General features: G+C 37.4%; 3 protein-coding genes across 3 annotated transcripts in view; 1 reads left to right on the forward strand and 2 right to left on the reverse strand.

The window, feature by feature from the left end:
* Positions 1 to 2,105: 2,105 nt before the first annotated feature.
* On the reverse strand, positions 2,106 to 6,007 carry maip1 (matrix AAA peptidase interacting protein 1). Its single transcript, XM_030125261.1, has 5 exons — positions 5,677 to 6,007; positions 4,402 to 4,473; positions 3,499 to 3,625; positions 3,266 to 3,413; positions 2,106 to 2,399 (listed from the first exon to the last, which is right to left on the reverse strand). Exons 1-5 carry the CDS (start codon positions 5,992 to 5,994, stop codon positions 2,321 to 2,323), a joined length of 744 nt encoding a protein of 247 aa, XP_029981121.1. The 5' UTR covers positions 5,995 to 6,007; the 3' UTR covers positions 2,106 to 2,320.
* A 228-nt stretch (positions 6,008 to 6,235) lies between these two features.
* tyw5 (tRNA-yW synthesizing protein 5) lies at positions 6,236 to 12,152 on the forward strand. Its single transcript, XM_030125260.1, has 8 exons — positions 6,236 to 6,381; positions 6,498 to 6,652; positions 6,739 to 6,808; positions 8,357 to 8,401; positions 9,439 to 9,576; positions 9,691 to 9,778; positions 9,889 to 10,005; positions 11,801 to 12,152. Exons 1-8 carry the CDS (start codon positions 6,301 to 6,303, stop codon positions 12,103 to 12,105), a joined length of 999 nt encoding a protein of 332 aa, XP_029981120.1. The 5' UTR covers positions 6,236 to 6,300; the 3' UTR covers positions 12,106 to 12,152.
* A 2,341-nt stretch (positions 12,153 to 14,493) lies between these two features.
* Positions 14,494 to 16,720, reverse strand: part of lrrfip1a (leucine rich repeat (in FLII) interacting protein 1a) — a 65,105-nt gene continuing 62,878 nt past the window's right edge. The window contains exon 20 of the mRNA XM_030125257.1: positions 14,494 to 15,679. Within this exon, the coding sequence (XP_029981117.1) occupies positions 15,572 to 15,679 (108 nt within the window). The 3' untranslated portion in view covers positions 14,494 to 15,571. The remainder of the gene's footprint in view (positions 15,680 to 16,720) is intronic.

Below are 16,720 nucleotides of genomic sequence, written 5' to 3' on the forward strand. Positions count from 1 at the left end.
TTCATGAATACATTTTTTTTCATGTTTTAAAAGAAATGTAAATTACCTGAGGACATTGAACGCATCAACAAACAAAAACACGTTAAAACCTTTAAATATATATATATATTCCGTGCTCATAGTCACCTTTTTCATTTTTTTTTTTTTAAATATACCTTTAATATTAATATTGCTTATCTAACATTTTGTCTTTTTACATGAATATTTGACAACCAGATTATACTTGGATTGAATTATTCCACGTTCCTAATAGAAAATGAATTGTCACATTTTTAAATCAGTATTTTTTCTGTTGTAAATATAGACTTATGCACATCCTTATTTTTCATTCAACACTTCTTTTTGTGCATTTGTTTCCTCAGTCTAAATAAGTAAATGATTGCAAACCTTCATAGACAAAAAAAATGGCATGCACAGTCATGTTCATATATTGTGTAATATTTCAACACAAGATGTACTCAGCCCAGAGGAGATCACAGTTTCCAAATCTTTAATAAAACAACCAAAAGGTCTGGTGCAGCTGCACAGAACTGTCTTCAGTCTTCACACACAGACTTATACAGTACAAACTATATACAATATGTGTGTCAGAGCTGTACTGCAACAGATGGGGGACAAATGAAAGGATGGCAGAATGACAATGACACTGACTGCTTTGATGAAAATATGATGTGAACATATGCTACGGCCTTCACAGCCTTGTCAGATGAATGCTAAAGAGCACTGAAGCTGTTAACACTGTAATAAGACACTTCATGTTGATTCTTTTTTTCTTTGATAAAAAAAAAACAGGCCCAATGTGACACTTTGCCTTCCCATACCTTGATATTGGACTGTTCAACTTTGAAAACACAATAAGAGATGCTAAACAGTTTTACAAATAAGTGTGTTTTCTTTGATGTGCATGTTTCCATATTCAGATCCCATCTAATGCACAATAAGGATCAAAAGTGACAAGTATTCAGCCCTTATGTTAATTCATGCAGTTTGTGCGTCATTATTTAAAAGTCATATGTTATTTAATATTGTCGTGTAGCTTCTGATCAGGCCAGCTAGAGGGTGTTAGGAATGTAAGTTCCAAAGGTCTTTTGCTATTAAGTAATTTTGGTTCCTTTTTAGGTTTACATTGTTTTTTATGATTTTAAAATTGCATTAATGTGAACACTTTCTGGATAGTGTCAGAACATCATCCTTCAATAATGTAAGTCTTGCTTCTAATCTTGCTTTTGACCACAAGTCATTATTTTTCCTTTCTTACGTCCTAAACAAAATCCTGTATAAAAAGGGTCACAATACAGAAATGTATAATAATTCATACAAGTTAACAGAATACATGAGATACTGAAAAATGAAATTGATTGCAAATGCTATGATAACGATAAAAACTCAGTGCAGTCACTTTTGACCCCTTGTGCATCAAAAGGGTTAAGATAATTATTTCAACATTTATATAAGTTGAAACCAGTGTTTAAGTCTAGTATTTATACATATCATCAGTCATCAGTTTGCTGTGCATCCATGAATCCCCCCCCCCAGTCTCTCTCTTAAAGTTTAACCCCAACTCAAGGCAGACATCTATCCTCCAGAGTCTGGGTCAACTCCCTGTTCTGCCTGCTAAAGGAAGTTTTTCCTTGCCACTGTCACCATGTGTTTGCTCCTGGAAGATTCTGTTGGTGTCTCTGAATTGGCTTAAGAGTCTGGTTTAGACCAGCTCTGTGTCATGAGATAACTTATTATGATGCGGCACTACATAAATAAAATTTGATTTAATTGAATGAACGGGTTCAAGGTTCAAGGTTACTTTATTTATACCCGTGGGTAGATTTACTTTGCAGTCATAGTGATTGCATTTGGCATTACAACAAAACATACATTGAACCTTTTTGGCAGGACACTATCCATTTAACTGGTCATTGTTGTGAAAAACCACCTTATGACCAGCTAACTGTAAACTGTCCCTTGATTGTTATCTTTTACTTACTTTAACTTTGATTTAATGGTAGTGGTGGTTTTTGGACATATTTTGGTAGCTGTTGTTGACACATGTAATGTATTTGGTTCATTTTGAGTGTACTCGTGGCTTTCAGTGAAAGACTTCGCCGACCTACACAACAAGTCCTTTATTAGTTTCTTGGACATCAGTAATTTTTTTGGAGGAGGGGGAACAAATGAGTGCAGCTCAAATGTCTTTTAGAGTGAACAATGAATGTATCCAAGGCATTTTCTTCTGGTCTCAAGGTGAAACCGGAGCTGTGCCTGGCTTTCCTTTAGTTTTTGAGTAGTTTTCACTGGTACAATGCATCTGAAATCCAAACTGTGCTTAATCCAAAAGTTTGGAGTGTTCTATCCTCGTAATGGTCCAGTCTGGTGCCACTCCTTTAGTGAATTCCCTTTGAAACCTGTAAAGAATCCACAGTAGATATTAAAAGGAGAGGTTACTGAGCACCAGGGGTGGTTCAATGTAAAAACATTCATTACTCCAGTCGAAGACAAAAAAGGGTGCAAGTGGAAGTAATGATTCAACTTTTTTACAGTAGGAAAACTGAAAAAATACAGGACCTCAAATGCACTCGAAGTGTACAAGTAAAAAGTAGGACATTGGAGGGAATTTATATGGGCTGTTTTTATATTCATGTTTCATTGTTTTTGTATTGTTACATCTTGTTTCTATTTTGTTTTATAATTTTTTTTGTTGCACCATATATTGATGCATTTTATGTTGTTTTGTCACTTTCTATTCACACCTTGTTAAGTTATTTTTGTTTTTATATGTAATTTTCATGTTACTACATCTTGTTGTGTTCATGTTGTGTGTTTCACATCCATTTTTTCCTGTTGCATTTTGATATTGTTTTCATCTTCCAGCATTTCTTTTGTTAAGTATGTATTCAGTGTGTATGATATGATGGTAACAATAAATTTCTTTTTTTGTGTTACTATTCTATTCATTTAGGCTAAAATACTCTTGATGTTGTGAGGGTGCATAATGGTGCAAAAAAAAATCAATTATTCCCCTCAAATGTATTCAGAGCCTGTTTAAGAAACATGAGTAGATAATACAGATATTTGTGTTAAATTAAAGGATGTAAAATCAAATTGTCAGTAAAGTAAATATTAAAGTACAGATGTAAACAGCTGTAATAAAGTGTTTGTACTCAGCCCTTTGACAACTCTGGTCAAATATTAATCTAATTAGGTTATATCACATGTTGGAACACTCATCACCCAGGTAGGTTTTTCGGCTCAACCAGAAACAACTACTCACTCATAGTTTGCCGTCAGCAGTCTCTTTGTTTCTGCTTCTCCCTCCCCGATGGCTATTTGGAAGATCCGAGCTCCCTCTACAGTGTCCTCAGGAAGATGTGCATTTGTCAGATACCAAAACCGCATCAGAATACTCACAAACTTTCTCCCTGGACGAACAGTAACAACAGTGGTTAGAGTCGTGACATCCTAATAAAGTGATAAATGCAGGAAAACACGTTCATAGTGACCGACCGTTATCGTCATAGTAAATGCCCACGTCTCCAGGCGTTGTATACATAATCTCATCTGGTTCTGCAGACAGGGCTTTCTTATGGTTCAAAGGCAACAAGTTGCACTTTTCCTCTAGCTTTCCAATCAGCTGTGAGGATATGAAAATGAGACAAAACTGAATATGAGTTGAGAGAGGTAAAGTGTCAAAATATTGACATGCACAAATTTATCTTTCCATTAAATTTAAGCCTGTAGAATCATATATGTAGTTAACTCCCATTAGCACAGTAGGCTTAAAATACACAAAATAAAACCAAAATACAAATCTGAAGAAGAACTATGACCCAACATGTATTGCCATATTTCCTCAAATAGTGTCCAAGGCCTGTATTTCTCTCAGCTGTAGAAAGTAAAAGGCTTTTATTTGAAGGTCTGAATTAGAGTCAGATAAGACAGACCAATATTTATCAATATTATCTTTCACCAAGCCTTTATTTGTTGATCCCACCACTGACTATTATTACGCCTCTGGCTTGTAACTGATTCCCTGCGATTATTTGAGGAAATAAAGCCTCCCTACCAAAGCACAGAGAATTCTTCTTCTTCTACTTCTTCTTCTTATTATTATTACACTACACTGTTTCTTAAAGTGATGGTAAAATCAATGAATCCGCCAGTATATGTGTTACTAAGTGATCAAAACTATTTTTTATTCCTTGCAAACTTGACTGCACTACAGTTTGCACTGCAGCAAAGTGTGCTTTCAGAGATTGTAATAGTACATGTGTGACTGTATCCATCAGCACACTGTTGGGCACAAAAATGTGATGATATTGGCCAGTGACGTTAACTACATTCATCCTTATGAATGAATCTGACTAAGACATCATGTGAATATTTGTGGAGAGTAGTTATCATACATACATCTTTAGCAACGAGCCCCTCGAGGGCTTCGAACTGACACCGTGACAGCAGTCTGGAGACATGAGAGAAGGCCTGCAAGAATATAATATAACATAAAAATACAGCAAACATCATATGAATACAGCCTCAATCATGACAGTTGTGATGTGAAATAACTAATATTGTATCCATCTGTTTGCCAGTACATCTCTGTGTGATACCTGCTGAGTGTGTATTTCTTTAGTTTGAGGACATTTCAGAGTTTCACCTTGTAGTGGATTGGTTTGTTGCAGATTACGTGATATTGTCTTGTTCTTTATGTATTTAGAGGACATACAGGGTGGGGAAGCAAAATTTACAACATTTTGAGGCAGGGATTGAAAGACAGTGTATGACCAATTAGTTTATTGAAAGTCATGAGACTTTATTTGCCACAAGAAAATTGACATAATAGAAAATGTTTTTATTCTATGTGTCCTCCTTCTTTCTCAATAACTGCCTTCACAGGCTCCCTGAAACTTGCGCAAGTGTTCCTCAAATATTCAGGTGACAACTTCTCCCATTCTTCTTTAATAGTATCTTCCAGACTTTCTCGTAATAGTTTTGCTCATAGTCATTCTCTTCTTTACATTATAAACAGTCTTTATGGACACTCCAACTATTTTTGAAATCTCCTTTGGTGTGACGAGTGCATTCAGCAAATCACACACTCTTTGACGTTTGCTTTCCTGATTACTCATATGGGCAAAAGTTTCTGAAAAGGTATGGATAATAGTGTTAGGTATGATTATGACATCAATATATGTTTGGTTTCAAAACAATTGACGAAGTGCCTGCTGAGAAAAAACAACTAAATGTTCATTGTAAATTTTGCTTCCCCACCCTGTACATGGAATGGTCCTTAACGCACTTTCAATATGGAGCTAAAGCCTCATGTCATACTATAAACAACTAAATTAAAATCTGAATACATCTCAGACAAATCAAAGACAGGAGTTCTAATCCCCATGTCCTCACCCTGAGATGGACCACTTCAATGTCTGTATTACAAAATTAGCTATTTTATGCGTCTCTACTTTTCCTTTTGGTGCACTTCGCCGATAATACCTCTTTGCTTTCATTTCATGACATGAATGCTAAACTTTTACCTGTAAAGGAGTATTTTCTACACTGCAGTACTTGTACTTTTCCTTAAGTACAGGAGCTGAGTACCCATAATGTTCTAGGTAGGTTCATGCTCTAAGTAAAGTCCTGTAAGCTAACATTTGCACCGGCCTCTGTTTCCATTGCGCTGACCTGTTTGGCTCCCTCCGTGAACTCCTCAATGGTGAACTCCTTATCGAAGTAAGCCCTGATCAGAAAATAGTAAATCCTGGTGCGGAACCAGATGAAAGGGTTCGGGATGCCGACCACGACCACATTCTGTTTTTGTTTTTGTTGGTCGGAGCTGTACGGACGGACCGCAGCCGCCGCCGCTACGACACCCGGAGCTAAAAAGGGCAGGAGCCGGGTCCTGCCGGCTAGACTAACGGAGAACCGCTCCTGAAGGAATAAACGATTAATACTAGAAGTCACTGGCAACCGACAACAACCTCTGAACATGGGCAGCGCCATATTTGTTCCTCAGTCTCTGTGTTGTCCGTGTAGTTTTGTCTTCCGGACTGGAACAATGGCGTAATTAAAATAGTTTTTTTTTTCATCAAAATATAAAAAATGTATACAATTACCTTAATTTAATAAAAATATTTTATTCGAATACTAAAACAGTCAAACTAGTTGTAATTTCGCCGCTATGATTTTTTTTTCCGCACTTGAAGTTGTTTTCGTTTCTGGGGGGAACACTATCAATGTAACACACGCTGATGTTTAGGAGCTGTGAGGACATGACAACCTGTAATTCTCTACAATAAATTATGACAAATGGAGGTCCAGGAAAAAGTGCCCGTTCAGACGTTCATGGGAGTTGACAGGGACGTGTTCCTACGAGACATTTATCCAAAGGTAGGACCAAATCAGCCGGCAAGTGAGTCGTGTCGGCCATGACTAAACAAAGTGTGCAAATGATCAAACCACACTTTACAGAAGAAGACTGAACTGGCGGATTGTTGTTTCCACAGCGCAGACCAGCTGTGCTCAGAGGGGTGTGTCTGGGACCGTGTCTAGATAAATGGACCGCAGAGTATCTGGTCCAGAAAGGAGGGGACATGGAAGTGAAGGTTCATGTGTCCACAGTGCCAGAGATGGACTTCCTTCACAAAAACTTTGTGTACAAGTGAGCACAGCACACATCCTGTACATCCCAACAAGTCACTGCTCCTGTTCCACAGATGTGTCAGCTGTCCTTTGCTTTATCCACAGGACTCTGCCTTTCAGTGAGTTTGTAAAGAGGGCGTCTGAGAAGAAACACACAGAGTTCTTCTTGAGTGAGGTGGGTGTCACTTAAACATGGAAATCTGTTTCCAACACATGAACTAGATCCTGTAATTAAAAATAAAGGGGCAGTATCTGTAAATAATGTAATGTGTATTATTTAGAAATACTGGTTTATTTAATTGCAGTGCTTGCCATCTAAAATAATTGTAACTAACAATAACTTATGTATATTTCTTTAATTATCGTATTGATAATATATTGTCTAGTAATACATATTGTACAAATTGCTGTTCTAATAGTGTCTTAGTAGAGTGTTATTATAATATATATATATATATATATATATATATATATATATATATATATATATATATATATATATATATATATATATATATATACACATTTCGAGGCCCAAAACGGAATCTGGCCCGATTCAGAATCGGGCCGGCCCAGAATGGAATTCTATTCTAGGCCGGCCTAGAATGGAATCCTGCTGCTATAATGTTATTTTTATACCATGTTTAATGCAAATGATCTAAATTATTACAAAAATCAATACATGGAATTTGCAAATATGTGAAAAAAAAAAATGAAACAAACAACATTTTAATTGTAAACCATAATACACTTTATTTACAAATAGAACCTAGTGGTACTCCGCACCAATATATGGTACAGTGAAATCGACTGAAATTGACAATAGTTACTCAAGGTATGTAAGACTGAAAATGTAAAATTATGACAAATTATGGAATTATGGATCATTTGCATTAAACATGGTATAAAAATAACTTTATAGCAGCAGGATTCCATTCTAGGCCGGCCTAGAATAGAATTCCATTCTGGGCCGGCCCGATTCTGAATCGGGCCAGATTCCGTTTTGGGCCTCAACATATATATAAATATAAATATTATTGATAGTTACTTTCCTGCTGTTTTTTTTATTCTACTTGATGGAATAACTGTAACATAATTTCCCTCGGAGATTAATAAAGTATTTTGAGTCTGTTAATGGCTTAAAGTAATGACTTATTATCTTGAGTAACATCTCACGTCAAAATAGTGTCTTATCTAAGCTTTTTTTAAATCAACGTGAGAGGATAATGTCTCTATGTAACAGCTCATCTCAAAATAATTCCTTCTTATTTCAAAGTAATGGCTTATTATCTTAGAGTAATGTGTATTATTTCAAAATGATGGCATTTTTTCCCCTCAATTAAATGGCTTATTATCTCAAAGTAATGGCTTTTTATCTTGAGTAAATCCTTATCTCAAAATAACACCTCACAAAGTAATTCCCTCATTTCAAAGTAACAGCTTATTATTTAAAAATGTAGGCTTATTATCTAGTAATGTGTATTATCTCATAATTCTGATTTATCTTAGGTAATGCCTTATAATCTCAATCAGTAGCTTATTATCTCAAATGTAATGTCTTATTACAAAGTTGTGGTTTATTACCTCAAAATAACGGCCTTGTATCTCAGTATAATGTTTATTTTGTTATGTCTCATTCTATTGAGGTTTTTAACTTGCATGTAAAAAAAATGACAATAAAAGGGTTTGTGGATTGTTTTATTGACACTGGGTCTTATTTCAGGATGAGAGTTATTATCTACGATCACTGGGAGAGGATGTCAGAAAGGTAGGACACACAAACTGATAAATTGACCAGAAGAATATTATTCACAAAGTAATAGTAAGATAATGATTAGAGTCATTTCTCAATGAAAGATAAGAGATATTTGATACTCGAATGTGAGCTTTTTTTGTACAACTTGCTGACTTAGTAGACAGGATAATTGTAGTTTCTCCTGTTAAATGGACAAAACATTCCTTTTAAAGTCATAGTACTATCAGGTTTTTGACATTTTGTTTGTTTTATAGACTCAGCAATAAATCAATAAATGTGTGATTGGCTGAAAAATGGATAAGGTGATTTTCCTTAGTGGTCAGTGCCAATCCTGTACTTATAATCCTGGGACTGATATTGCCTGTTAAGTGCCCTTGAAAATGAAGAAAAACTAGACCTCAACAACAACACTATGCCAAGATTATCCAAGAACGTCACCACAATGTCCACCCAGAAATCCTGATCCTGCAACAGGATAATGTACGTCCCAACACTGCTCAGGTCATTACAGCCTTCCTGGAGCGATGGTCCAGCCTTTTGGTCTGATCCGTCACCCACTGAGCATCTCGGGGATCAGTTGGGACGTGTATCCAGACCCACTCCTAGTCCAATAAATGGCCAGGGGTTGGTGACAGCCTTGCAGCAGGAGTGGCAGAACCAGAACAATATCAGATGTATGATGTGCTCGATGAGAAGGTGTTGTCCAGGCAAACGGTGGTCATACCAGATACTGACTGCTGTCTTCTCAATTCTGTATTGTTTTCTTTTCAACACATTTATTGGCCTTGATTGTGTAATAAATACACAGCATTCAGTAAATTTCCTCTTTAGAATTGTACAGCCAATAAATCAAAGCAGAGTCCATTTGAAAAAATTTAATTATTAAGCTCCAACAGTAAAAAAAAAAAAAAAAATCAAGTTTAAAGTTTTCATTGATGCCAAGAAATCCATTGGAAAGAAAATGTGTGTAGCTTTGTCTTTCAAGTCAACAGTTTTTTAGTAACTTATATATTAACATGGTCAAATGTCTTTGTTTTAACTTATTCCAGGATCCTGCAGATCTGCACAAACAGTTCCCCGGCTTGGCAGAGGATTTTTACATCCCACAGTTCTTTGAGTCAAATCAGTTTTTCTCCAGTGTCTTCCGGATCAGCTCCTGTGGACTGCAGCTCTGGACACATTATGATGTGAGCGTTGGAGTCACTGTTTTCCATCATTTGTCAGTTGTTAAGTAAAGGCACTTTTGCACAGCCCCATTCTGTACAATATGAAGCCAAACGCTCTTGGTCATATTCCTTCAGGTAATGGATAACCTACTGGCTCAGGTGACAGGCACGAAGAGAGTGGTCCTCTACAGCCCCCAAGATGCATTGCACCTCTACTTGTCAGGTGGGGAGCTCTGAAAACATGGTGTTGGTGTTACAACACTGACCGATTAACGACAGATGTTTGTACGGAGATGATAGTCTTTGAAATGTTTGTATTGTTTCATTGGTCAGGTGATAAATCAGAGGTCCTGAACATCGACTCACCAGATCTAGATCAGTATCCTGAGTTTATGAAGGCAAAGAGATACGAGTGTGTGTTAGAGCCTGGAGACCTGCTTTTTATACCAGGTAAAGCAAAAGAAATGTCAAAACAAAAACGAAGAAATAGTAGTTAATATAATATCTCATGAAGAATATCCCATTAAATTGCGTTGTATGTCACGCCAGTTCTTATGGCATTTGGTGTGCTATATGTATGCATTTTTGTCCTTTTGTATGTTATTCAACGCCATTTGGTCACCTGTGAACATGCGGAAAGCTTATAATGTGTACAGATAATACAGCAATTAAAAGTGGCGTGTATATTTAGACGATTTCATGATATCACGTTGATATTTATATATACACTTGTGTCCTTAAGTTTCTGTTGGTGGTACTCATTTGCTGACGTTAGCTAACTCAATTTTTAAGTAGCTCATGTAATGCACTGCTGGTGGAAGCAGAAGGAGCAGAAGAGAAGAGACCTCTGCAGTGAGGAGAAGCATTTTTGTAGAATATGCATCGGTTACATAAAGAAATGAGTCACAAGCCATTATCATGGATGTCAGCAAAGGAGACAGTTGTTAACAAACACAAACGACACATAAGCGCATGAAGCATGACTAAATATTATACAGGGTGTCCATAAAGTCTCTTTACAATTTAACAAATTTATTCCAAAAGCAAATGAACAGACAAATCTGTGGAAATCATTACAAAATGAAAAGTAGATATTGAAGTTTCTTGCCTCATTTAATACTCCTCTATATGGACATCAGTAGTTGTATGAAGCACATCCAGACAGTCGTGGATTTGTTGCCATGTTGGCTGCAGCATAACCTCATCAATGGCATCAGTTATCTTTTGCTTCAGGGTGTTGATGTCCTGTATTTTTGTTCGATACACGATATCTTTAACATAACCTCATAGAAAGGAATCCAGGGCAGTGACATCTGGTGAACGAGGTGTCCAGGGAATTGGACCATCCCTTCCAGTTTCAAGTTCAAGTTTATTTGGCATGTGCGTTCAGGTACAAGTACCATGGCAATGAAACACAGTGTGCCCTGGCTCTCTCTCTGCCCAATACTGAAAAATAAATAACAACCAAATAACAATAACAATCACAGCAACAATAAAAAAAATACTTAACAATAAATAGCACTAGCCCTCCTATTGTAAATTAAAAACACTAAAGAAATAAATAGAATTCTAAAAACTGAAAGTCAGGCTGCAGGTTCCCAGCTCCCTCCTTCCAGCTGAGCTGCTGTTCAGCAGCCGTGTAGCATGAGGAAAAAAACTGTCTTTGAAGCGAGTAGTCTGGGCTTTGATACTTTGTAAACGTTTCCCTGATGGAAGATAATTCCAATCCACCGGTCTGGAAATGTTTGATTTAGAACTCACCAACATGCAGTCCCCAATGTGATGGTGCACCTTCTACCTGGAAAATGATGGTTGGTTGAAGGTCATCCAGTTGTGGTGACACATATTCAGTCATAAGGTCAAGGCAAACATTTGCACTAATTGATCTCTTGTTGAAGAAAACTGGACCAATGATTCGACTGCACATGATCCCACTTTGATAATCACATGGTACATAGAAGAAATCTGATTAATGTATCTCATCAGTTGCTTTTGGAATACATTTTTAAAATAGTAAAGACTTTGTGGACACCCTGTAGATTGAACCTGTAAAAGACAACTTTCTTTTTTTTTTATGTACTAATGCTAATACTAATGTACTTGACCACTGAAATTCTCTAATTAAAGATTCTTTGTACATTTTTCACAGAACATTTTAAATACAAACATAAATCCCTCTATTACAGGTTTGTAATCCGTGTACATTGTACAGACTTCCATAACATGCTATCCTTCCTTTTCTCAGCCCTGTGGTTCCATAACACTCTGGCGCTGCAGTTTGGTGTGGGAGTGAATGTGTTCTGGCGCCATCTACCTGCAGACAGTTACGACAAGAGGGACCCCTACGGTAACAAAGACCCCTTGGCTGCGACTCGAGCCCTTCAGGCTTTAGAACGAGCACTGCACACTCTGGACGAACTTCCGCCTGAATATCGGGACTTCTACGGCCGCAGGATGATTCAGCGCATCCAAAAGCGGACACACTGTGACATGAACGCACATGAACAAAGCACTAGCACGTTACCCAGCTCAGACACCAAACCTGGATGAGTCTACAGATGGAATATGTAGCAACTAATAAAAACCTCTGTGGTGGATTCCTGATCTACGTGTTTGAATTGGAGGCGCTCACAAACATACCCCTTAAAACAAACTCAACAGTAAGGGTCATTTGTTATGTTCAAGGTTTTTGGACTGCATACAGGCCACGTAATGTGTTAAAGTCAAGCATCTGTTACAAAAACAGCCAACTAACAAGTGGTGCCAGGTACAACAAACCCCACCCCTAGCACATAGCTGTAGCTTATTTTGGTATCGATCCAGCTGATGTCATCATGTCTATGCGTGTGGTGATGTCAGCATTTCAATTGCCTCTATATATGTGCCAAGTCTGAAGTAAATTGAAACAAAATCGATGTTTTTATAGACATTTGAAATTTGCTCATCATAAATAAATGGGAGAAGAAAAAATATTTAAAAAGTCATAAAAAATTTGAACTTTGACCTACTTTTCCCAAAATGTAACCACTTCTGTTCTGGGTCACTGGCAATCTATAAACCCAATTTGGTATGAATTCAACCAATAGAGTGTTAACAAACAAAGAAACAATCTGAACCAAAAATACCGCAGGGTAATAAAATATCCCTGCACCATACCTTGTACCACTATTTACATCTAAATTCTAAAGGCTTCAAAGAACGCTTATAACACATAATCACACTAGTGTGTTGACCCGTGGGGAACCATGGGTTCTAGATCCTGGACTCCATCATTATCAATACCGAGGGTGGGATGCGAAAAGTGGGGGTATTTTTAGAATCCATATCTTGACCCTGAGGGGCAACATCCCGGTCCCCCAGCGTTGGATATTTGCTGTATATTCATGCATGCTGTACCGCATTTGTCCAGCAGTCACCGCCAAAGCATTCACATGATTCTGGGCATAGCAACGGGATTGTAAGGTTGTTGTAGTCCAAAATTAATCTCCCCCAAAGTATTGGTCCTGTCAACTTGCAGTTTTTGCTAATCTCTTCCTTGACCAAAAATACATATGTATGCTAAAATGCAGCAGTCAGCTTTCAGGATTTTGTGTGATGCCCAAAACGCACAAACAGAGACCACTTCCCTTTTATAATATATACTTAGCGCCATTAAAAACTCACGGGTCAGAATAATATGTATACTTGGAGATATATTAAATTAATTGGTTTAGGGTTACCTTTATATTGAAGAGAGAAGCATTGGTCATTCGAGAATGAATTGTGAACAAATTGTGATCAACTTAACACATTAATTCAGTCACTGAATACAGGTTGTCAGAAATTGAAAGTGTCATCATTCCATGTGTCCACCTCTGGGTTCCAAACAACCAGTGCAGTGACGACGCATGGAACTAACAAGTCTCATGATCCTGTCCTGAGGGATCCAATCTGGCACTCAGACGACTGATTGTACTGCAATGACAGTGTAGACGTCGAGCTACTTCATCATGGCTCAGACCTGTGAATAAAATGCCAATGGCACGTTCTGTCTGTTGTATCGTAAGTTGTGGCATTTTGAGCGAAAACATTTCAGCATTTTCTTTGCTGCCTTTATATAGACTATTGACCACACCTAAAGTTACCAGTCAAGTGCGACTCTGTACAAGAGATTCGACTCAATGTCTGACATTACGAGTTAGTCCAAACGCCGACGTCGCATGCATCAGGAATGAAAAATATACAGCTGTCAACTGTGTTACTCATCATGTGAGCAACGTATACAAAATAGGCACCTGAGCAACTCATTTTCTGGAAATTACACCACGTTTGGACCGTGTGTTTTTAATGGCGTTAAGTATAGATAATGGTTTCATCGTCAAATCTTTTACATCAATTAATCCATATAGTCTACTTTCAAGAAAAATATAGAAATGTTGATTGAACACAGGAGCAGTATGTTTAGTAGCATTCTTCAGCATAAGTCAACCCAGTCTCATCCTGAACAGAGGTCCAAACAGTCTGAAATAGGCCTTTATATTGTTTTATTGCTTTTTTTTCCTGTACTGTACAAAAAAGTTTTCAAATTTAAAGCTGCAGTTGGAAGGATTCAGGAAAAGAACTGAATAGACTGAATATAATTATCGACGATGGGTAAGGAAACAAACCATGCCAGTATCTGGACAACAGATAAAGTCTGGCTATCTATTGGCTATTACAGCTCTTAAACCTGCGACTGACCTAAATCATCCTAGATTTTCTAAAGCCTGAGAGCATACCCAGGAGGAAGTACAGAAATCACACTTCCCTCTCTGATGACTTCGATTACTGTACAATATACTAAAAGGTTATTACAGAATTATTTTACCCAATATCACCACTTAAAATACTCCTTACTGAAGATTTAATTTCTTATTTATAATAAAAGTTAAAGTGTCCAAGTACTTGTTCTCAGTTGAGTACTTTGAATCCAAATTTTAATACGGTCAGAACAGAGGATTATGGAAAAGATTTACAGGTAGTTCAGGACTTAAATGCACATGTATAGACAGCACGTGTTTTGACGTTTTATTGCACAAAGATTACAGTTCTTTGTCTCCTTACAAACTTTTCAAAGCTCTTGTAAACAGTGAAGCAGCATCTCCCCAGTGAGTATATTCTGTTAACAACGCTTTGAGTCCCTGTATTTCCTTCAGTTAAGTCTCAGCAAATTGGGTGTGTGCACGAGAGCCGACCGGTGACTGATTATGTGAAGCAGAAAAGCAGCTCAGGATGCTGTAAAAGAGATGCTGTGGATCAAGCTGTGGTGGGACACGAGCTGTTCAACATTAAACAACCTGCGTCACACGGTTAGATCTAGAGAGGGACTAATATCTAAAGCTGGTGATTGCCAGTGTATATTTAACAGTGAATATCCAGAAAAAAAGATTCAGATACAAATTAACTCCAAACACACCCAAACAAAACAAGTTGACTTTGGATGCAACTGCAAAAGGTTTGATGAGGAACATACACATTAATTTGTGGAGTAACAGTCTGAGGCCACCGACTCTGCTACTTTCAAGGTGTTTTCTTGAATTTCTCTGGATTTCTACAAGAACAAGGCAAGTAAATATTGAATGATGGGAAGAGGCAGCAGAAAGAGGGCAGTGCAATTTTGCCTCTCGCTACACAGGTGATCAGAGAGGTCATACAGAACAGGCTAAGTCCTCTGTAATGCCATTCAGTCCGGGGGGTTTTCCATGTGGCCCGTCTCTCCTCAGAGTAGAGCAGTGCTAAACCAGAGGCTCAAACAAAAGTCATGAGGTACACAAGGTGGTGCTTTTTATACTTTTTTGGGCCACAAAGAATTCTCAGGACAGAAAATAGATAAAAGAAATGGCACATCGCTTATCGTCTTCAACACTGTGGGTGTGATAGAACTACTTTTAGAGGTTGCTAGTAGGCAGATGAATGAAGCACCCGGTCTGCAGGGTGACTCTATCCAGGGTGATCAGCCAGTGGGGAACATGGAGCCGACAGGTCTGCGGGGTCCTTATTACGGAGTCTGTGCCATGCCACGACTAGACTTCATCTTCTCCAGTCTTTTAGAGAGGTGGCTATTGTTTGACTCAAGTTCGTCAACCTTGTCCAGTGCTGATCGCAACTGTAGTGTCCAAAACAAGAAGAGACAAACAGGTGCAATAAGAGAAAGGAGCTGACAAAATATCAGTACAAGAACATATTATCTTAAAGTGTATATAATGCATTTTACTGGACAATATACTGGATTTGATAAATCACACTGTATGATATATGGGTCAATATCACTATAAGGTGTCTTTGGTGTCCCTCAGCAGAATCTAACTGTCATCATGAACAGATTGCAAAATAATGAAATTCTGGGGTTTTATTATAAATGTGCAAACACTTACACATATATCAGTATAATTTTGAACTTGTTGAAATGAGATTTTATTATTTTATATAATTTTCTTTGAGGGAATGCACATACTTTGTGCGTGTCCCTCACACTGTCCTTCTAAATGTACAGAGTTTGATAACTGTTTAAAGGAAAACAAAATTAAAATACTTTTTAGATTCTGTCATTATACTAAACAAGTCTTTCAATAAAACAAGTCATTTTCATCATTTATACAGTATGTTATTCAACATGTGTCCTTGAAGTTGCTGTCCACCCTGCCACTTTTGGGGGAATCGCCCCTTTATTAATCTGGTTGATGATGTCACTGATGACATCATCATCATTTTGAATGTCTTCATTGGAAGCGGAAACAGTCTGCAAGAACATTTAGTATTTACGTTTTAAAATTTTCATCATTTTGTGATTGATGTGGTCAAGCTTAGCATGTCCACCCTGTCACCACAAAATATCATTTTATAACTTTTCACAAATTCAAATATATTTATTGAACATTAGTGTCCTCTTCAAAGGTGACGTACTTTGCTAACTCAAGGTCCAACATGTGGTCATTAAATACTAACTTTAGCCAAAACTGTCCACCCTGTCACTCAATTTTATTACATACATTTGTCAGTGACAGGGTGGACATATTTGTTTTATATTTTGTGGTCTGCTTGTACTCTGTCTGCTTGCAAAAATGTATTAAAAATGTGGGAGCATGACCAACATGCATTTCTAACAGCCTACAGTCAAGTTAACACATTGAACGAAGTTAAGTGGAAG

This window comes from Sphaeramia orbicularis, chromosome 21, assembly GCF_902148855.1.
Source record: "Sphaeramia orbicularis chromosome 21, fSphaOr1.1, whole genome shotgun sequence".
In the NCBI taxonomy this organism is placed as follows: Eukaryota; Metazoa; Chordata; class Actinopteri; order Kurtiformes; family Apogonidae; genus Sphaeramia; species Sphaeramia orbicularis.